At 41.4% G+C, this 23,101-nt stretch overlaps 1 protein-coding gene across 7 annotated transcripts in view; it reads right to left on the minus strand.

Annotated features, from left to right (window-relative positions):
• The window catches only part of limch1b (LIM and calponin homology domains 1b), an 89,033-nt gene that overhangs the window by 53,307 nt on the left and 12,625 nt on the right, over positions 1-23,101 (minus strand). For all 7 annotated transcript variants that reach the window (XM_039653714.2, XM_089134653.1, XM_089134651.1 and 4 more), the window contains exons 2-3: positions 8,847-8,917; positions 4,079-4,148 (exon numbers count right to left, since the gene is read on the minus strand). In XM_039653714.2, the coding sequence (XP_039509648.2) occupies positions 4,079-4,148; positions 8,847-8,917 (141 nt within the window). The remainder of the gene's footprint in view (positions 1-4,078; positions 4,149-8,846; positions 8,918-23,101) is intronic.

The raw sequence follows: 23,101 nt of genomic DNA on the forward strand, positions 1-23,101 counted from the left end.
CATGTAACCGTGTCAAAGCTAAAAGTCTTCAGCATTTCAGCGTGTGCAATAACACACACTTCCTCCCTACTCTCCTTCCCCTCCATCCACACAGCCTCCCCGCCAGGAATAACACGCAAACAATGCGCTGACACCTGCAGAAACGTAATATCACTGGAGAAACAGGGAAAGAGAGAAGCAGACACTCGACGCAACAGAAAACACATTTTCTTATAGTTTTAAAATATGACTTTAAGTGCAGATGTTTCCGACAGAACGTCTGCAAACAACATGGTTGCTATAAACATACGTGAGATTTATGGATGTGTTCGGTTTGATTTTACTGTTAAGAGAATTGACACGTTTGGCAGAACCTTTGAAAATCTCTTGAAGCTATGTGCTGAGATGATTTATTTTAATTATGATTGATAACTCTCTATTCAAGTTCCTTATGAAAACTCTGACAAAATCTCGAAAACATTCCAGGTATGCGCTTCAGGGCCGAGTTGCATAAACTGCGAAGACTAGTCTTACAAGATAGTCATCTGATTTTTTTTCTTCATACCTTTTTAAAGTTAGTCACATAAAAACGTACAATGGTCTAATTTGATACCGAACAGTAAGATTGATTACCCCTAACGAACTGCTAGTCTTAACATAATAGTTATGTTCATGCAACTGGCCCCAGGAACTAAAACACTGCTGTTTCACAGGAGTTTAACTGTAGACTATGAAACAGTACGTCTGGGTGAGACTCATTAACCCAAACACACAGGAAAAGGAAAGGGGAGTTAACCTGTTTTATTATGATGCAGGAGATAACAGATTACTGTATGTTTGTGCAATTTGCACTTGACAATTGTTTTTCACTTCAAGTGCCAAAAAGACCTGGAACCAATTCATGATTTCAGAAGATGACAGACTTGAGTCTGTCTGGAAATGCAACGATTGCAATCATTCATGCTGTGGCGTTCTGTTTTGAAATGCTTGATGTTGTGTCAGAATCTCTCGGGCCGTATAACAGACACATCTGCAATGTTGCGTAAATTCCCTTAAAGCGAAAATCTTCCAATAAATGGATTAAAGGCAACTACAGTAACTTCTGCCCAGAATGCTTTGTAATCCATTTAATGTATTATCTGACGACAAAATCAGCCCAGTAAGTAAGATGCGCTTGCCAGAGACGTTATAAAGGAAGGAGGCCAAACACTTTAAAATAAATGGGTTCCTCTTAAGACTTTACTCACAACTGGTCCAACAGCGTTTGTTGCTAAGTTAACAATGTAATAAGCATAAAAATACAAATATTGGGCTGATATATTACATTGTGTAAAATATTTTATTCTTAATTAGATTTGAATAGACATCTTCCAGCATCCAATATATTATTCACTTGTAAATAAATTTTTCATTATCATTGTCAATAACAAATTAGCTTTCACTGGTTTTATTTTTTCCAATTTTTTTTTGTCTGCTGAAAGGGATGAGTCACCATGTTTCATATTTTATTTCAGTAATTGCTACTACAAAATTTGTAATTATCTGTTATTGTTATTGATCAAGAGATTCTGTTTTAAAACTGAACCAAAGACAGTCTCAAAAACACGCTTTGAAATCTCTGACGTCACAAACCACCTTGTAACCAATCAGATCAACGTGTGATCGTCAACCAGCGGATCTCTGAGTGAGTGGAGGCGGGGCTCATTTGCATATAGAACCGTGAATACTTAATGAGGTAAGGGTGTCGAGTTACATTCAAGATATTTTAAGCTACGCATCCTTTTTTTCCAAGGAAAAACACTTACACGTGTCATTTTTGTGTATTGAGAATATTGAGTACCTTTTGTCATCTAGTATATTGCATTTTAGCTTGGACTGAGGTTTGCTGTGTTGTTGTTTATGTTCTATTTTCTGTATCCTCTATGTCTACAATGTTGTTGGATGTTTGGTGTGGTTATATTTTTTATTGTTAGTTACTGTTATCTGTGCTAATGTTCAACTTCCCACGGGGGAATAAAGGTTTTATTCATTTATTCGTGTGTTTTTGCTCCAACAAAAAATAATTCCAAACAAACTCACAGCGGAATTACCCGTTATGTGTTTTGAAAAGCGTTTTGTTTCTTCAAGCTGTAATATTGAAAGCTAGCCATTGAAATTGCTCCTGCAGTCTTAATCAAAATATGTAGAGAGTTGTTTTTTCCGCCCGCCTCCTCAGACTCGACTCTCGCATTGGTTACCAGATGGAGAACATGCTATAGAAAAGAGTGAGGAAAGCGGCAAGCCTTATACAAGTTTGTCAGTTGATTTATCATGTTTTAATATGCCACTGGTCTGGTCATAGATGTCTTGTAGAATCAGCCACATCTGACCCAGTTCGTCTGCTGGCTTCCATGGCTGTAATACGCTGGGTTTTCCACTCACTGGAAACCCGTGGTGTTGAAATACCATTGGGTGAATTTGTAGTGGGCGGAGTCACACAGACCAAAACAAACACACATTCCAACGCACATTTAAAAGTAGAATCACTTGCTGAAGCAGTTTTTCAGAGAAATAAGTATGTGAACTTAGCATGTTTTTCTAAATATCAGCAAACATTTGAATGCTTTAGTCAAATAAAATAAATAAATACATCAATGAAAAATCCGTTTTAAAGAGCAGACTTAATGTAAGAGATGTTGTCTGATTTCTGCGTTCCAGGGCTTATAAGATACTGCGGTGTAATTGTAGCTCTGGGATCACAGCGAGGCGAGGGGGAAACCAGGCAGAGAGATATAGAGAGAGAGGTTTGAGGAATGCTGGTGTGTAATTACCCATGCCTGTTACGAGGGGTGGACGGCGGAGATAAGACGGCCCAGCCAAACCAAACTTCCTTCAAAACACTGGCTGATTAACACCTGTTATTCTTACAATGTCTTCCTTCAAACTCGTATTAAGTTTTCTATTATGGCCGGGTCGCCACCCTCTCTAGTGCACACACACTTCACTCGGAGAAGCACTCGGCACTGATGTCAGAGGACAGAAGGAGGAATGAAAGAACACCCTTAAAGAAAACAAGAGGTGCATTCATCAGCCTGGAGCCTCGGCGTGATTCGAACCCAATGCAGAGTTTGACATTTAGACCCAAGCCCGAAAGCACACGCATGCAGGCGACAGCATCTTGTGCTTCACCTGATCATGTCAATTCATTTCACATGTAAAGTTATAATGTTTATTCCTGTGCTCCAGGACTCCAAAGACATGAACAAACTATTTTCCAGAGGATAATTGCTTAGCTTTAATTTATTTGTGTGTGATTTCAATAAATATTTGAGTGATTCCATTTCCGATTTATTTTTTCATTTGTCTTTATGGTCCCATAACTTATTTTACATTCAGGTGACATCAATGTAACACAAATATGCTGAAAGTTCAATTTGTCCTGAAAAAAAAAGAGGTGTGTCAATTGTCTGTGCACCAAAGGGTTGATGTTTTACAAGCTTTTTTAGTAAATGACACCAGACGGAAAATTTATTGTAAAAATACCCTTAGGTCTCAGAGGGTTAAACTCCTCAGCCTTAGCCTGGCTGAATGACCTAAATGAAACTGCTCCTAAATCCGAACCATGGCTCAACTCTGATATCCGACGACTTAGACAAGTTAGAAGAAAGGCCAAGCACAAATGGAAAAAGGACAAGCTACATATTTAATTCCAGTTACACACATTACATATGTACATATTTTTCTGACTTGATTATTGCAAATCACTCTAGACCAAAGATTTTATTCTCTGTTATAAAGTCTGTTGTAGATCCTCCGGGAAATACAATGTCTGCTGCATCTGATGCTTTATGTGGAAGCTTCATGTGATTTTTCATTGACAAAATCTCTAACCCGAGACCCAAAGCGAGCCCTTCTCACACTGAGCCCAGTCTCTCGGACACTCCTCAAAGACAAACCGGCTTCCTGCTCTCTTGACATCTTTCTGTAATTCTTACCTAGAGTTAACTAGATCAAAAGCACTGTTTCTTGTCTTGTTAATTAACAGTGTATTTTAGCAGGGTTTGGGAACACATCACAGATGTTTGGAGGAGAGAGGTGGACAGAAACCAGAAAGCCTTACCAGAGCCGCTACAGGAGTGGGCAGCCGGTTTATCTTCTTCACCAGACCCGGTCTGATCGAGCTCAGCAGTCTGAGAGAGAGAGAGACACATTCACAACACTTTATCAATATATTTTAATATAATATATACAATATTTTTTTAGAAAACAAGAGCCAGGTGGGGTTAATCAATCCAACAACGGTAACTATGACAACCAATGAAAAGCGGGAACTTAGGGAACAAAGGCACACAGGAAACACAAACACAGAACTGTACCTTTAAGGAATGAAAACGCTATTTCTGAATCTTCTCTGAACATTGTGACAATCATTTTAAAACATTTAATAAACAAACACTTTACTTAAGACATTTAGCAAAACTGAACTCAGAGAGGTGGAGGTTTGAAGGTTTCCACAAGCAACACACCGATCCGGCCTCCTCACACCACACGCTCTTCACGACCTGATCACATCCTGAAGACAAACTAACTTCCAAACTAATTCCTTTCCTTGTAGAGTAAGACTTCTTTGGCAAGTGTGAGGCAGAAAAGAACGGTGTAAATGTGATTATCCTCCATCTTTCTGTGAGCAATGGCACCCTCAGGGGATACATTTATTCTGATTATAATATGGTGGTGCGCTTTTACTTTACTTTTAATCACCATCACATGGGAAATAATAAAACATTTTCATATCCTGGCTCAGTTACAAGTATTTAAGATTTATTCCTGAAAAACGTTCACCACAGGGCGACTTTAAAGGATTAGGTGTTTCCTCACAAAAGCGGTTTATTCAGTGTAGTGAAGCCTACATCCATCAAAACAATCGACCCCTGCTCTCCATCGCTGCGTACCAGCGTTAGCATTAGCCGCTGCGCTGCTTTGGTTGCAGGCTTGCCTTCTCGTGGCTTTGCCCGCTCTGGACTCGCTGGCTGTTTACTGGGCCGAACGGAGAAATGCTCCACGCTGCGCTCTTCAAATGAGTTTCGTTACACTTTTGAAGCGTTTGCCATTCGATGAGTCTCATACGCAAACGACAGCGCATAATCAAAGACAGTTGGGCACCAGTGCATAGTTTTAGTCGCACCGGCACAAAGAAAACGTCACAAAATACCATTTAGTCCCCGTCTGGAGCCCTGATTTACAGTGGATCTCTGATGGAAAGTTGGAGCCATTAATGTGCTTAGCGGGCAGCTCACAGGCTTCGTGCGGACACCATGCTGGAGACTACTGGCGAAGTCATGACGTGACCCTTAAATATTATTCTCGTTAGAGTAAAGGCCATGAAACACAAGCTGACCGTCAGCCGCCTGTTGGCGTAGTCTCTGCCGGCACCAGTTGGACGAGCGTCCGTGGTTTGCGGGCCGTGTTGAGAAGTGTTTAGGGGCTCTGACACACTAAACTCAACAGTGTACAGACCCTGAAGGACTAAAGACTACACACACGCAACATGATCTGATAGACCAGTAAATGTGCAGTACATGGCTGTCCAGTTTCAGGAAGGAGAGCAAAATAAACGGCTCTCCGCAGTAAAATCTTTAGGAAGTTTGTGTGTTTTTTGTGTCGCGCTGGATAAATGTTTGAGGAAACACCTGGAGCGTCTTAAAGGACTCAGACATGAGGGCTTTCACGGGCCAGATGCACAGAAGTCACGCTGAGGACACACGTTAATGCTGAAGATCATACATCATGCGTATATAGTAGCCTGGACCTGAAAACAGCAGCGCACCGTCTGAATTAAAACCGCATGTGTGACTCAGAGGACATAAACATCCTGATGTCCTGAGGAGGATTTTTCATCTCAAATAACACACACACACACACACACACACACCTCCACGAAGCCTCCATGTTTTCTAATATAACAGAGGCATCATAGAGTCAGATCAGAGCTGAAGTGTAATAATCATCAATATAAGCAGAATAAGCTACTGTTGTAATATTGAAGAAACACTGAATGTGTTCGGATACTGACCTCAAAATTCCTCATTGCTAAACAACGAGAAAAAAAAATTCTAATCAAAACTGAAACCTTTATATGTGTTTTTTTATGGGATCAAAATCCCACCAAATGTATTGCTGCCACGGATCAAAAAATAATAAGAATGATTCAAAAATGTAAACACATTACTGAACAAAATATATTACACTTCATAAGTTCACACTTACAAATCAGTTTAATAGATTAAATTGGTAAATGTATTTGGTGTGTTGATCTTGGTAATTGCCTTGGACTAATGCTACTATGGACTAATGGTGACGCTTGAGAAACTCGAACTGCAACATTTGGAAGAGCAAGCGCAGAACATGGAAAGAAGAGCGAAAAACATGAACATAAATTTAAGTTTAGTGTAAAATATTTTTTACTATGTTTAAAGTTTTTATTCATGCTTGTTATTTTAGGAATCACGCTTATATTTTGATCTGTGACGATGTTGTTTGCTTTTCTGTTTGTTTTGCATTATTTTTTTCAGTTATATTTTCACATGTGTTTTACATTTTTGAATCATGCTTTTTATTTTTTGATCCTTGGCCACAACACATTTGGCGGGATTTTGATCCCATAGTTTTGGCCGTTCATTTATACAACAGAGGCATTTTAAGGGCCTGAAAACGCAAACTTTCAAAACTTGTTTCAGAGTGCAAGTTCTTGAAAGCGCTGACATCGTCCGTGCATAAAGTGTTATCCATCCCTCTCCGTGCATAAAACAACTCTTTGTGAAAACGGTGATGTCATGCACATGTGTGTTCAGTCTATAGGCATGTAGTGTAGTGACACTGCCATCTACTGGAATACAGCGATTACAGTCGCTTTCACAGATCTGTGTGAACGGGATCGCTTTGACAGCACGATCGAATCTAGAAAACGGTCCGGCTGTGCCGCTTCGGGGATGAGAGATGATGGCGTGTGCTTTAGTGTGGACACATCTGTTTATCAGCTCTTGTTAGTGTCATACATGCCATCAAATAAAGATCTGCTGGATACGGTGGGGGACATGCGAGAAATGACATCAGACTGTTATCCGTGTGTCTCTGTGGATCTGAGAAGAAGCTCATTTCCAGCAGGTCCTGGGGGCTGTTCACAGGCGGTGATGATTATTACTTGTTATTCCTGTGTGAGACTCCTGTGTGATGGGACACTCAAGAAAACGCCATGAGCTTGAGGCTAGATCCAGTTGTGCTTCAGATCCGCCTGTGCTGATGTGTCTAACTGTTGTTTTCCATCTTTCCTGTCTGAGCGAGCAGATCTTCAGCATTCAGAACAATGTGAGGTAACGTGTGTGTTTATGGAAGTATTGTCTGTATGTACATGTTTGGTAATGAGAAGCAGTCAGAAGAGAAGAGTTGAGATAAAACTGCCAACACAAACACTGCTGTTAACAATTAGCCTAATGGAATCCGCCGCTGATGAAAACTGGCCTTCAAAGCTTCTGCTCGACTCAAACTATACACCACATATGAAGAGAGATGTCTCCTGCTGCTTCGCCCTGAGAAAAACAGCCAGTGTTTCACACGCGACTCCTAGAGATCTCAACAACAATCTTGACAACGCCTCAACAACGTCTCAAAAACATCTCAACAACGTCTCTACTACGTCTCATCAACTCAACAACGTCTCAACAATGTCTCAACGTCTCAACGATGTCTCAACAATATCTCAACAACATCTCAACGTCTCAACGACATCTTCTCAACAACATCTCAACAACAACTCAACAACATCACAACGTCTCAACAACATCTCAACGTCTCAACAACATCTTAACAACGTCTCAACAACATCTCAACGTCTCAACAACGTCTCTACAATATCTCTACAGCATCAACAATGTCTCAACAAAATCAAAAACGTCTCAACATCTCGACAACGTCTTGACAACGTCTCTACAACATCTCATCAACTCAACAATGTCTCAACAAAGTCTCAACAATGTCTCAACGTCTCAACGATGTCTCAACAATATCTCAACAACATCTCAACATCTCAACGTCTCAACGACATCTTCTCAACAACAGCTCAACAACATCTCAACGTCTCAACAACATCTTAACAACGTCTCAACAACATCTCAACGTCTCAACAACTCAACGTTTCAACAACATCAACAACGTCTCAACAACTCAACGTCTCAACATCTCGACAACATCTTGACAACATCTCAACAACATCTCGACAACATCTTGACAACGTCTCAACATCGTCTCTACAACATCAACAACGTCTCAATAATTCAACATCTCAACAACATCTCGACAACATCTTGACAACGTCTCAACATCGTCTCTACAACATCAACAACGTCTCAATAATTCAACATCTCAACAACATTCCAACATCTCAACATCTTGACAACATCTCAACAACATCTCAACAAAATCTCAACATCAACAACATCTCAACATCAACATCTCAACAACATCTTGACAACGTCTCAACAGCATCTCAACATCTCAACAACATCTTGACAACGTCTCAACAGCATCTCAACATCTCAACAACATCTTGACAACGTCTAAACAATGTCTCAACAACGTCTCTTCAATCAACGTCTCATTCTCTCTCTGGATGAAGAAATTCCTAACACAATTGTACTGCATTTATAGTGTGTTGTGTTTTACGGTGCGTGTTGTGATTTTGGGGACAGGTAGAGTTGGCACTCATTTCATGCTAATTGTTTGTTCCATAAAAAACAGAAAAGGTAAGTAAATGATGACAGAATTCAACTTTTTGGGCACACTGGCCCTTTAAGTGTGTGTGTGCGTGTGTGTGGTTTGAGAGAGTTACTCACTCGCACAGTAAGATGCCGTTGTTGAGTCCAGCTCTGAAGTCCCTGTCAGAGAAACTCCTGCCGGTCACTGCCTGCAACACACACACACACACACGTTTATCACACAGCAGTCTGACCACAAAACAGCACTCAATTTACATGGAGATCTACATGGTTTCAAAAGCACAAATTCAGTGTTTATACCAGCGTTTCTCAGACAAGCCTCTGGCATTACAACAGAGGAAATCAATAACACAACAGCAAACGACCTTCTATGACACAGCACAAATCAAAGCTTATTCCACTGCTTATTTCAGAGAGAGAGAGACTCTCTCTCTCTAACAGGCTTGGAGTAAGTGGCCGTCATCCCGGCTAAATCTCTCTCTCAGGCGAGTGTCATGCTAATCATTCCTGACACGTGGGATTTACCTTCTGTGCCGCTCGTGCTTTCCTCCCTCAGAGGCGACGTAAACAGGTTACACACACAGAGTTTATATACATGTACCGCTAGAATTATTACATAATAAAGCAGCTCATTTATTTTAGTGCATTTTACAACCCTTCCTCAAAATAGCTGAGATCTACTAAATGCTTTTATAGTCCAGCAACAACTTGGCTGGAGATTAGCTGGAGTCACACACTTCAGCCTCGATCTGAGGAAAAGACAAACACACCACAATAACAGACTCTTCGAAATATATAATTATTTTTTGCTTTTCCCAACATACAAAGCTAAATTGACACTATGCTTAAGCTGTGTCTGTGTCCACTACAGTCTTTCAGATACTGTGAATAGAAGAAGAGAAACAAACCACATGTGCGAAAATAAAAGTCTCCGATTCTGGAATGAGGGAAAATTACATTTGAAGTTGTTTTATTATATTGATATTCTCTTTATAAGAAGAAATATTTTAGTTGCATTTTTCTGATTTAAAATAATCACTTCTTTGCATGAATTAAATGATGTCAAATTGATTTAGTAAAAAGGACTCTGGCCAAGATTAAACACACTGTAGTATCAGTCAACCCCTGATCTCAATAAGGCTCTAGCGACAGACGCTAATGGCTACAGTCTTTAGCCTCCTTGTTAGAGCGCCTGACTCTCATGCCGAAGACCCGGGTTCGAGTTCTGCTTGGAGCGGGTCGAGTGGGACCTGGGTGGAGGGATTACACATGGTAAAACGTTTAAGTTTTGAAAAAGTTCAAATGTCAAAGATCAAGCTGTACACCTCATCTGTGGAGCGGTAGCCAAGAGACACAATGTGGAGAGACATTTCCGCACAACCCAGGAGACCTTCAGTGGCCGTTATTCACCGGGTGCAATACTGAGAAAAGAAGATTAGCAGGCAGCAAAAAAAGTCACACACCGCAACTGAAGCTTCATTTCGAGATGCTAATTTTTTGACGAAACAAAAAAAATTCTGGGATGTCAAGGCAGCAATGACTGTGATAGCAAACTCTCGGTTTAAAGATCACAAGAGTGGAAATGAAATAATGTCCGCACACTCCGAAGTTCAACTCGCAGACAGTACAATAACTGGCCGAGTCACGGCTGGAGAAAGACTCGGGTTCCTGCGGATGGTTCTTCGTCCAGTCTGCCGACTCTGTGGAGCAGCTCATGGTTTTCATCAGAATGGTTTTCAGCGAAAGAGGAATTTTTCACATTAATTCCCCTTCAAGACTACAACGAGGGGTGTTGATATTCATGATGAAAGGCTGGTAACAACTGATGACTACCTGATCTTTCCTTCCTAACTCGCATCACTGGGAAACTGAATCAGTGACATGATCAGTGCTGTAAAAGAATTCAATCAGCCGTATTTACAGAGGAACAAATGTCTTTCCATCCATGCAGTCATTGCTTCTGCATCTGAGGTCTTTGACAGAGCATTACATCAGTACTTTGAACTCTTGGACAAAAATCTGAGGACAGATTCAATGACTTTAAGCTGGAACTATGCGTGTCCTTCACTGCAAATCCTTTCATTCAAGTGGATATTTCACACAGTTCTGAGAAACTAAGTGATGCATATTTAACCTGGTTCCAGGTGAGCTTGAGATGGAGACTCTCACTCCGCAAACAGACATAAACCTCAAAGCCCATCAGGGGGCAACAGACTTTAGACAACATGTTGACTCAGAGAAATACATTCAAATGTGCACAGCAGTCTCTTTGGTTCAACATTATTTGGTTCAGGCCTAACTGATGGACATTTGGAGGACTGAAGTGTTTATGAGTGATTATAGGGCATTTGTGATGCCCTGAAGTACCCTGAGAACTGTTTGAGCTACTGTCTGGTTCTTTCACTCTTGAAACCATGGTACAACCAAAGAAACCCGCTCTGACCCTGTCCAGTCCAAACTCTGAAACCCTTGAACAAATTTGGGAACATTACTAAAAACCCTCCAGAAGTGGCCAGCAGTATTTAATAGGTCCGTGGAAGATTTCACAACATTTAGTGTGCCTGATAAACCATTCAAGCGAACACATATAAAGAATATTTACGAGAGAGCTGTCCATCATGAGAACAGCTGTTTGAGCGTCAGCACGGACCCGTACACACAGTAGCTTCTGGCAGACGCATGGCATTACTCCACAATGGGAAGCGCGGCGCAGGTCGTCCCGGGCCGCTCCATCAGTCGCTGGAATGCCGCTGCCCGTGGAATGTGTCCCGGTGCGCGTCCGCATTGTTTCCCAAAACAATCAAAAGATGTTTCCTTTTTTCTGTGGCTCTGCTCTCGGCGGACGCTTTAATGACATAACAACAGCCCATTCTCACGCATCCGAGTCCAAGTTTACCACTTCCCCAGCTTTGTTGTGCTCAGCAGGAGGAATCCAGTTAGGCACAGCACAGAAAAGTTACTAAAGCAAAAACAAGGCAGAGATTTTCTCATGAGAAGAACAGCATGATGATGATGATCAGAACCTCAGGAGTGAAGCGACTCTCAACAAACCTGAAGGTGACGACTGTAAAATGATGATGTTTCGGTGGAGGTTTTACAGTTCATAACTGAACGTACACTGTAAGTGATGTAATGTTCATATACTGTACCAACCCACTGGAAAATACAATCTGCTTTGCCTTGTGATGAAGTCAAAACTAGCACTTGTATTAATAATGACCATTAGAGCGACAAACAACTAAAATAATTAAATAGACATTAAAGGGATACTTCAGGATTTAGCATCATGCTTTGTATTAGTAGGAAACCTGCAGTATTTTTGAATCACCATGCTTTCCACCCTCATATCCCCCTGAGACGAGAGATTTATGTATTTTTTGTGTGGAAAAAATTCTATGGACGCAAATTTATGATTTTTGCGTCATCGGAGGATGTTTTGTCCAGATGCTAAAGACTACAGTCAGTAGTAGGGTCTGTCCCGCATGTCCTCAACCCGCCCATAGAGGGCGATTTCACTCACAGAATGAACACATAGTGTCGGCCATCTTTTTTTGGAAGCTAAGCTAGCAGGCTCTTGTTCTGTGGAGAAAGCTGAGTAATAGTGGTTACCATCCTCTTTTTCCTGGACATGTCCGGCCATCGATGTCCGGGATTCAGCTTTTGCTTTCTCCAGTCGCCATTCATTGTTTACATGCACAGCTTTTGTTTCGATCTAATTGAATTAATTCCATTGGAAAATCTGAATGTAGTGTTTACATGAACGCTAAACAAGTGATCGGTTTCCGGAAGAAAATCCCACTCCTCCGTGAGAGATACGAGACCGGAGACTATATATAGTAAAATCAATTCCTGTTAAAAGGTTTTTAATGTAGCATTTATACAACGTTTTTTTGTAAAAAAATAAATAAATAATAAATAAATAAATGTTTGTTTTCTTAGAATTTCTCCATTCATTAAAGAGAATACTTTTTGTTTGTATTATTAAAGATTATTAAATGGTTCTCTAGAATATTTGATTACGTCATTTTTGTCTAATGACCACTAGTTTCATCTCTCGTATCCCTCCGCACTCCCTCTCTTTTCACATTATTCAATCACTTCAACTTCATCTCAATATATTTATTCAGTAGCCATATAACAAACTGGATGGTGATGTAAAGTCATTACCATTAAATATACAAGCCCTGATACAAATTACTCAAACTTTCTCTGTAAGGTGTGATACTTGACACATAAACAGAATGCAATGGACACAGAAACGCCAGCATCTCACTGATCTAATCCATACAAATGCTCATATCACAGCATGATCTAACTGCTGAGTCCTTGGAAAACTTCTCACAGTTGACAGCTGATGTTGGAAAGATAATGAACGATTCTGAACTCGCTTCAAAGCCATCAGTGTCCAATCAGAGCGGATTCGTGCTACTGATGAAAATTACCCAACAGCACCAAACCAAAACCCTCAGAAACAGACCCAACCTGTTACCATGGTGATCTCCAGATCATTTTCATAAACTAGCAATCTGAAAGGAAAACCACATCAAGTCTAAACACCATCATCAAGTCTGCTACATCAAGAAATGATCATTCTTCCAGCTACACTTAATTACTGTACAGTTTTCATCAACGGGTATGTGAGATCATAACGGGCACCCTTCATTCATGTGCAGTCCTGGCCATCCGACAATAATCCAACTAACTGACTTAATTAGAGTTTTAATGTTTTAATTAGGTTTACATGTTGTCTTAGTCATTTTATATCTGTTTTATGTGTGTTTGTCTTTAAATGATTATAGGTCAGTGAGTGATCACATGACAGGAAACAGGAAATAGACAGCACAAAGTCTATAGTGTTTCATCGCCATCTACTGGCCTGGCAACAGAATACAGGGTTTTTAGTTGTTTTCACGGATCCGTGTGAATGGGATCGTTTCGACAATGGTGTCATCTACTCTGTACACTGAAAACTCAAAGGAAGATAAAAATAAATCAATGCATCATGAATCGATAAATTATTCTGAATTGATTCCAATTTTTTCCGAATGCATCGCAATTCTCTCTTGAATGGATTCTGAGCTTAGTTTTAAAAAGCAGATGTCTAGAAACAGCCGTAATCTGCTAGCTTACAATGCTTTACACACACCACATGAATCTTCCACTAAATAACAATTCATAAAGTCCGACAAGGTTGTTTGCAGTGGGATATTAATCTTGTGTCATAAAAGCTTTCTGAGGTGTAAGAACAACGGCCAAGTGTTATCCTTCGTGAGCATTTAAAAACTAGCCTATAGCACAATCTGCTGTTAAAACTAAGCTCAGAATCAATGCGAGAGAAAAGCGTGATGCATTCAGAAAAAAATTAAATTGATCCATCGATTTATTGTCCATGTTCAGAATCTTAGTGTGAGGCCCTTTAGACCTTCAGTGTGACAGAGAATATTATGTGTTATTCATTATTGTATTATTAAGTATTGTTTTCTGACCAACAGACAGAAAGCACTGGAAGAAGAGAGGGGGAGAAGCAGAGACCGAGAAGCCCTTGGCATATTCTCATAGTGTTCTTAAAGACACTGGTAAAGGCACTTGATGTGTGTTACTGCTGTGAACTGTTCTGAGCTGAGGATCTGTCAGACAGCAGGGTTATAGTGTATGGAGAGTCAGACAGCAGGGTTAGTGTATGAGGAGAAGAATGCTCTCTTTCTTCCTGTGGTCTGAGAAGCTCCAGGATCCCTGCGGTTCAGCCAAAGGTTAGAGGCTCGACCGTCTCAGAGCTTCAGCTCCATTCTCTTCTCTCTTTTTTGACAGAGAGAGGAACTGATGGAGAATCTCATCATACGGCAGTGTGTGTCAGTGTCCAGATGTCTTCAGCATCTTCTGACCTGGCAACACTACAAGCACTTCTTTTATTACACTTACTCTGGAACATATATGTATGTATGTAGGCTACCGAATATACCCGAAAATAAGACAAGGTTTTTGTCCTAACATGTTATGAATTAAATAAACAGTAAAGTGGTGCCATGGAGAAGTCAAGAGACCATCTTGAGAAAAGGACTTTAAAATTTGGTCAAATAAACCAACACATTCGAAACAGTTATGACGCCAACTTTAAACTTATGGTCGTGAATGAGGCGGAATCATCTAATAATTGCAGCGTTTGACGGTGGCGATCACAAAAAGAATTACTAAAAAATACCAACAGCCAAAGGAAAGCTTTCCGTGGACCTCAAAAGTTCAGCAAGTTTGCAGAACTTAATGATAGAATCTATGAATATGTGACAGAAAAACGTCGGGGTGTGATGCCAATCTCAAGAGAAATCATTCGGCTGAAGGTTCTGGAGATAGCCAAGGAGCTGAACATACTGACAAATGAATTCAAAGCTAGCGCTGGGTGGTGTACACGAATGATGCGGCGCAAAGGGCAGAAACTGCGCCGTAGAACAAGTCTGGCCCAGCGCCTGCCCTCAGATTTCGAGGAGAAGTTGCTGTCTTGAGGAAAACTCACTCATACCCCCTGGATCAGATAGGGAATGCTGACCAAACACCAGTGTTTTTTGACATGCCAACATGTCACTGTTGCCAAGAAAGGGGACAAATCAGTTATTGTGCGATCTACTGGAAATGAAAAAAACGAATCACTGTAATGTTGGCGTGTCTCGTGGACAAGACCAAACTCCCCCCTTATGTGATTTTGAAACGCAAGACTATGCCAAAGGAGACGATGCCAGCTGGCATTATCGTACGTGCCCAGGAAAAGGGCTGGATGGACACTGACCGGGTAGTGGATTGGCTCAAGGTAGTGCGGACACTTGATGGAGTCAAAACTCAGAGGAACTGCGCCTAGACACGACCACAATGCATGATGTAGTCAGCCGGATCCGGCCCGTATCCAGACCAGATGGAGGACCTGTGCCTAGACACGACCACAACGCATGATGTAGTCAGCCGGATCCGGCCCGTATCCAGACCAGATGGAGGACCTGCGCCTAGACACGACCACAACACATGATGTAGTCAGCCGGATCCGGCCCGTATCCAGACCAGATGGAGGACCTGCGCCTAGACACGACCACAACACATGATGTAGTCAGCCGGATCCGGACCGTATCCAGATCAGATGGAGGACCTGTGCCTAGACACGACCACAACGCATGATGTAGTCAGCCGGATCTGGCCCGTATCCAGACCAGATGGAGGACCTGCGCCTAGACACGACCTCAACGCATGATGTAGTCAGCCGGATCCAGCCCGTATCCAGATCAGATGGAGGACCTGTGCCTAGACACAACCACAACACATGATGTAGTCAGCCAGAACCGGGCCGTACCCAGATCAGATGGAGGACCTGCACCTAGACACGACCACAACACATCCCTAAAGTGTCAACAGAGTATAATGACACCATTATATGAGAACTGAACGTGATATGATTATTTACAGCAACCCATTCACCCACTATTTGGAAATAAAAAACTGATTCATTATAAAAAAAACAACAACAACACATCTCTAGTGTGTTTGCTCTTTTTTTATACAAACTTTGACTTTAGTATTTTGTTTGTCAGCTCCTGACGCAATGTCATTGTACACATGATTTCAAAGTGTCTCAGAGTCTAGATCCGTCAACGGCACTCACGCTCTTTTATACTCAGAATAAAGCGCCATATTCTCTATATTACCGAAATGACACTGATCAATAGAACAATGCCCAGTTTGAGAATACATTACAGTCACTCCTAAATAGATGAAGAAACCTCATACACTTACATTACAAACTGCACTCTGCATATCTGTTTCGCCTTCATGCATTTCAAATACCATTTCAAAGATCATGTTAGTTAAAACGGGTGATGGCGTCCCTATGTTTGTGTGACAGAACTGGTCAGATTCACAGCAAGTCAACGTGTCCACATCGCCACAAAGACATGAACGTGGCAGGAGAAGAGCAGAGGAAACTTTACAGTGACCTACACACTCTCTGCGCTCAGATGAATAATGGATGCCCTCACCATGAACACGAACTAAAGCAGGCCAGAGAAGATCGGCGCTGCCCCAGGGGCTCATGGGTATGGACTGGAGGATTTTTGCCCCACTTTCTGTTTTTAGAGTCGCTCAGATCTGCAGAACCAGCCCAGAACGTGCACCGCTTAAACAAGATTCACCCTAAGCACACCTGTAAGTGTGTGTGTGTGTGTGTGTGTGTGATCCGTTGCCGGGTTGGGGTCTTAGTATGATTGACAGGAACAGGAGAGGCTGCAGAAGTTTAAACAAACAAACTCTGGCAGAGCGAACAATAGAAGTCTGTTAGTGACCCTGACAAGTAATGACAGATAATGACGACGAGCTATTACTAGCGTATTATCCTGAGGAATCTGTGCTCCCCTTTCCCAAAGAACAGAATTATCACTCTATATAAACACTTGAAACAGTTCCTGTCCGTAACAATGGGTATTTTTATCTCAAGGTTTCAAGATGTGGTAGACAGATGAATGTTTTACCTGAAAGTTCTTAACTAATAAGAAATCCAACTTCTGTTTTTCGTGGGGAAGAATCATGGGGTCAAGGAGGATGACTTAGGCTTTCCGTCCTCACCTTCAAGTCAAGTTATTCACTCAATCAAGTTTCTCTCTTGAATCAACACAGAAGTGAGATGAACTGCAGGTCATCGACTGGCCACTAGAGGCCGGCTGCAGAGGAGACTCAATCCCATAGACAACCATGTTAAAATGCCCAGCTTTACAGCAGAAAAAAAAAGTGGTTTTGGTCTATAAAGCTAATTTTGCCCTTTGTGAAAACTGTGAGGGGGGTGAATTTCTTTTATACCGCATCCGTTTAAATTATATGAAACCTTTAAGTTCTGGATAATTAGGGGCGTGGTCGCTAGAGTGACAGGTGGTCTGCTGTCTGTTAGTGTCACGTCACGTCAGCTAATCCGCCTCTTTGCTCTTCGTTTATCTGGGAGTGACGTGCTGCCAAGATGGCGACGGCTGGCTCCGCCCACTTTGGGCTTCAAAAATGCTCTTCAGAAACATATGAGTTCCCAAATGGCTAACCTTTATGAAATATATACAGACTAAAGGCCCGTACACACCGGGACGAATATCAGCGCGCGTTATTCGTCAGCGTTATCTCCTCTCCTCACTTGTCAAAATCTAACTGAGACTAAGCACACTATGCGCAGTTCTCATCTCAACTCAGATTTCTATAAAGCACAAAGTGACCGTTTTACACATGTCCCGGGAAAACAGGACTGTTGGTCACCCTATACTATTATTACAGAAATACTAATATAAATATTATCTTATAGCTCTTTATGCTCCGAGACCAGCAGCTCAACATTCATCTTGCCCAGTTTATTGGGTTATCTTGCCTTGTAGGCTAACTCTTCTTGTGCTCTGCCAGACCGTTTTGTGTTTGAGCGCCCCCAAGTTGTGTTTTACTGTAACTTCAGAAGTACCAGACACGTGAGCAAACCCGCCAATCTCGTTGGTCGGATAGGTTTTGACGCGGCGCGTCAAGCCAAAAAAACGAACCCGAGGCGTTTTTTTTAAATTGACGCTTTTACGCGTGGCGTTTTTCGCGTCGGTTTGAACACTCACATTGGCGCCCATTGTTTAGTCACGAGGCGTTAAACGTCGACGAATATCGTGCGTGAAATTCGTCCCAGTGTGAACAGGCCTTAAGCATCATACTTTTATGTCTACACTAAAGCTACACCGAATTGTTTTATAATAACCAGCAAAGTCATGAAACTCCTGATGGTGCTGATAAATCCCTGATATGTAGAGATCACACCGTATACACCGCGTTCCAAATTATTATGCAAATGATATTTTACACTGATTTTCCTAAATAGTCAATGCAAACGACAGTCAGTATAATTTTCCAGTCACCAACCACTAGGGTATAAGTTGAATTTCATAGAACAAAACACCCAACGAAAACAGTATTTTTTGAAAAAATAAAAAACTCAAAATGCACTGTTCCAAATTATTATGCACAAAAGAGTTTGAAAACATTTTATTGGTTGTAAAGAACTAAAAATGGTAATATGATGAATTTGCAGCATTAGGAGGTCAAATTGACTGAAATCAAAAGCTATTTCAATCAAACTCATCTTAACAGGGCATGTTACATGTTAACCTAAGACCTCTTCTTTGATATGACCTTCACAATTCCTGTATCCATTGAAGTTGGGAGTTTATGTAGATTTCTGCTTGAAAATCTTTGTAGGATGTCAGAATAGCCTTCCAGAGATCTTTTGCTTGAGGATGCTCCAAAGGTTCTCAATAGGGTTGAAGTCAGTGTGGGGGCCAAACCAAGAGTTTATCTCCTTTTTTGCCCATAGCAGCCAATGACAAAGAATTATTTTTTGCAGCATGAGATGGTGCATTGTCATGAATGACAATAATTTTGCTACGGAAGGCATGGTTCTTCTTTTTGTACCATGGAAGAAAGTGAGAAGAAGACAGTCAGAAACTCTGGATGCATTGCAGAGGGCATTTTCACACCTTCAGGGACCCTAAAGTGGCCTACCAGCTCTCTCCCCATGATTCCGGCCCAAAACATGACTCCGCCTCCTCCTTGCTGACGTCGCAGCCTTATTGGGACATGGTGGCCATCCACCAACCATCCACTACTCCATCCATCTGCGCCATCCAGGGTTGCACGGCACTCGGCAGTAAGCAAGACTGTTTAAAAATTAGTCTTCATGTATTTCTGGGCCCACTGCAACCATTTCAGCTTGTAAGCATTGGTTAGGGGTGGCAGAATAGTAGATTTATGTACAACTGCAAGCCCTGGAGGATCCTACACCTTGAGGTTTGCGGGACTCCAGAGGCCCCAGCATCTTCAAATACCTGTTTGCTGCTTTGTAATGGCATTATAGCAGTGCTCTCCTAAATCCGATGCATTTGTCTGGCAGTAACCTTCCTCATTATGCCTTTTTCTGTACAAACCCATCTGTACTCTGAATCAGCCACAAATGTCTTCACAGTATATTGATCACGCTTAAATTTTCGTGAAATATCTAAAGTTTTCATACCTTGTCCAAGGCACTGCACTATTTAACTCTTTTCCGCAACAGAGAGATCCTTTTTCTTTCCCATATTGCTTGAAACCTGTGGCCTGCTTAATAATGTGGAACATCCTTCTTAAGTAGTTTTCCTTTAATTGGGCTCACCTTGCAAACTACTTATCACAGGTGTCTGAGATTTTTTTCCGTGATCCAAAGAACTTGGAGACACAATACTATCCATGAGTTTGATTGAAAAACTAAATATTACATTTTTATGACACTTACTTCCAATTTGCATAATAATTTGGAACGCGGTGTACACATGGCACAAGCTGATTGGCCCCAGTTGTGCCTGCAGCCAATGAGCTCGCTTGCTCAACACTGTAACCCAGTGGTCACGCCCCTCAGCCTGTCTAGATCTGACACTGGGCTTTATGTAGCCGATCTATTCCTGCCATAACCAAATACATTAACATTGTCATTATCCTTTAACACACTAAAACGATTAAAGCTAATGTGTGTTTAAACTAGTAGTATATTGTTTTGTATTCGATGGGAAGGGTCAACTCACAATTACATTAAAATGTGGATCCTCCTGCCTTGTTTGAGTGGTTCAGGCTGGAAGTGGTGTACTGGTGTGGTATATATTTTCTTGCCACACTTTCTTAGTGCCACCGAGCATCATTCAATCACCACAGCCGACCTGAGTGTGGATGCTGAGCATGTCCATGCCTTCATGACCATCTTCTGATGGATACTTCCAGCAGGATAACACACACGTCACAAAGCTCACATCATCTCGGACTGGTTTCTTGATCACTAAAGCCAACCGTCTCCACAGTCTCCAGATCAGTCCCGGACAGCAGCTTTGAGATGTGGAGGACCGGGAGATTCACATCATGGATTAGCCACAGACAAATCTGAAGAAACTGTGTGATACTATCAAGACGATAAAACAGATATATCATAGCGCCCTATATAACATTTTTATATAAGGTGTTTCTGTACTGCACATGGCACACACTCGACTGCACAGTAATACCCAGAAGAGTGTGAACAACAGAGATGAGCCCACATACATCTGCACACGTCTGAGGAACAGATGAACCTTCAGAGAGACGAGAACTGCACAATAATCGAGATCTTTCACGGTTCTCAACACACGTCTGAGGAACAGAACGACACTTTCATTCACACACACACTCATGGATTGACAGCGCTGTCATCATTACTGAACATACACACTGTGACTCCATAACCACACATCTCATGATGACGGGAGAACACTTGTGTACAAGCAGCACCATCTGCTCTGTATCAACCCTAAACCTGAGAGATACAGACTCAAACAACCTGCCATTGACCAGTATTCCCTGTGAACACACACACACACACACACACATTACATAAATCCCGGCATTACTCAGCCATCATCACCCTGTATTCACTCTCATTACAGCTCGGATGACTCACAACCCTGGAGAATATGAATTAGACATTATTGGCATTTTCAATCGTTCGGCTGACATTGGACAACACTGGGGCTGCCTCTCTGGGATATTTGGTTCTGATTGGTCAGTTGTAGCTTTGAGGGGTCATAATGATGCTAAACTGGGCATTTCATCTCTGCCCATGGCAACATGCCAATGATTCTTGACAATATGTTGTATCTTAAAGGGGCACTTGGCAACTATTTCAACTTAATAAAACCGTTTAGAAATCATTTGAATGGTTTAATAACCTGTTCTGGAGAGAATGATGACTTCCCCCACTGTGTTAAATAAAACAAATTTTTTATTTCATTAATACGGTATCTACTTATCTCTGTTTAAAAATCATAATAATGATGCTTCCATGTTTCTAAAGGAAATTTTTCACCCGAGTTATTTTGCTCCAAATCTCAGGTAAAAACTTAAACTTGAAAAATGTCCACACTTGGCTTGGTGGTCCCCTGGTGAGTGTGTAACGACACCAAGGTCCCCACTTAGATAGGTAGATGAGTACACAGACACACTCCATCAATCCCAGAATCCCCTGCTGCTCAGCTCCAATACACAATACCAGCCTTTTCCCTTCAGGACGCTGTGAAAGAGACCGTGTCCATGATGTGTGTGTGTGTGTGTGTGTGTGTGTGTGCGCGCGTGCATGTGTGTGTCTGCGTGAGTGAGTGTGTGTGTGTGTGTGAAGTGTGACCTTCAGTCCACCGCAGGTCTAATCAAACACCCTCGAAGGAAATGGCAGACACACTTTCCTTATGAAAACACACCGCCTCGGCCCGTAAGGAATCACACACACATCACATTAACACACACACACCGCCTTAGTCCTGAAGGAATCACAGATTAACAAAGTTAACACACTCACGCCGTGGTCCTGAAGGAATCACACATTAACACAGTTAACACACTCACACACACTCTGTTCTTCACTGACTGAAAGCTGATATGATCATGTTCTGCACTCTTGAATTCACTTCTATTTAAACATGTAAATGCCTCCAGTCACTCCGGTTCTCCATGTGTGTGTGTGTGTGTGTGTGTCTCAGTACGGTGTTGTTAAATGGGTCTCCACTATTGATTAAATCCAGCGAGAGCCGGAGGATATGAGTGTTTGAAACGATGTCAGGCTTCACGATGATAAACAGGTCATGTGTGGCTGATGCGGCTGGCGTGAGATCGGCGATCTGTCAGTGAGTAAAGCATGTCATAGTAAAACTCTTACAATAACTATAGTTCGAGAGCAGAATCAGGGCCAATTCTGCGCAAACTCAGACTGTAACACTACACATTAATACTCTTCAGTGTCATCGACTTCACTGACATGTGAGAGGCATTTGCCAGAACGCAGGTATATGCTGTAAAAATATCATTAACTGTAAAAGACTAACTGTAAAACCGCTATGGTAAAAAACTGTTCAACTGAAAGTTTCTGTACTATATACAATGACAAACAATAGTTTTAACTTTACAGGTTTTGGAAGTGATAAAGAACAAGTCATTGTATAATTTACAGTGAAAATACGAGACACGTTTTTGTTGAAATAACTACATTTCTTCATATTTTTTTCTAATCAGTTATGTACATCAAGGTTTTATGTTAAATTTAATGTTGTTTAAATTTCATGTTTGTTACCAGGTTGGTGTTTAGTGTGTGTGTGAAAGACACTGTGCAGCTTCTATATATTAGTATTAGTATTAACTTTCTTGTGGAAAAGCTGAGTGATCAATTGCAGCATCTGGAACAGGGTCTGAATTCAGCCCAAATATAGCATGCACTGTGAGTTCAGTATATAGATAACAGGAAAAGTGGTGGAGACTTCGAAAATTATACAGGAAAAGACATTAAACAAAGT

The sequence above is a fragment of the Pimephales promelas genome, chromosome 9, assembly GCF_988280905.1.
Source record: "Pimephales promelas chromosome 9, fPimPro1.hap1.1, whole genome shotgun sequence".
Classification (NCBI taxonomy): Eukaryota; Metazoa; Chordata; class Actinopteri; order Cypriniformes; family Leuciscidae; genus Pimephales; species Pimephales promelas.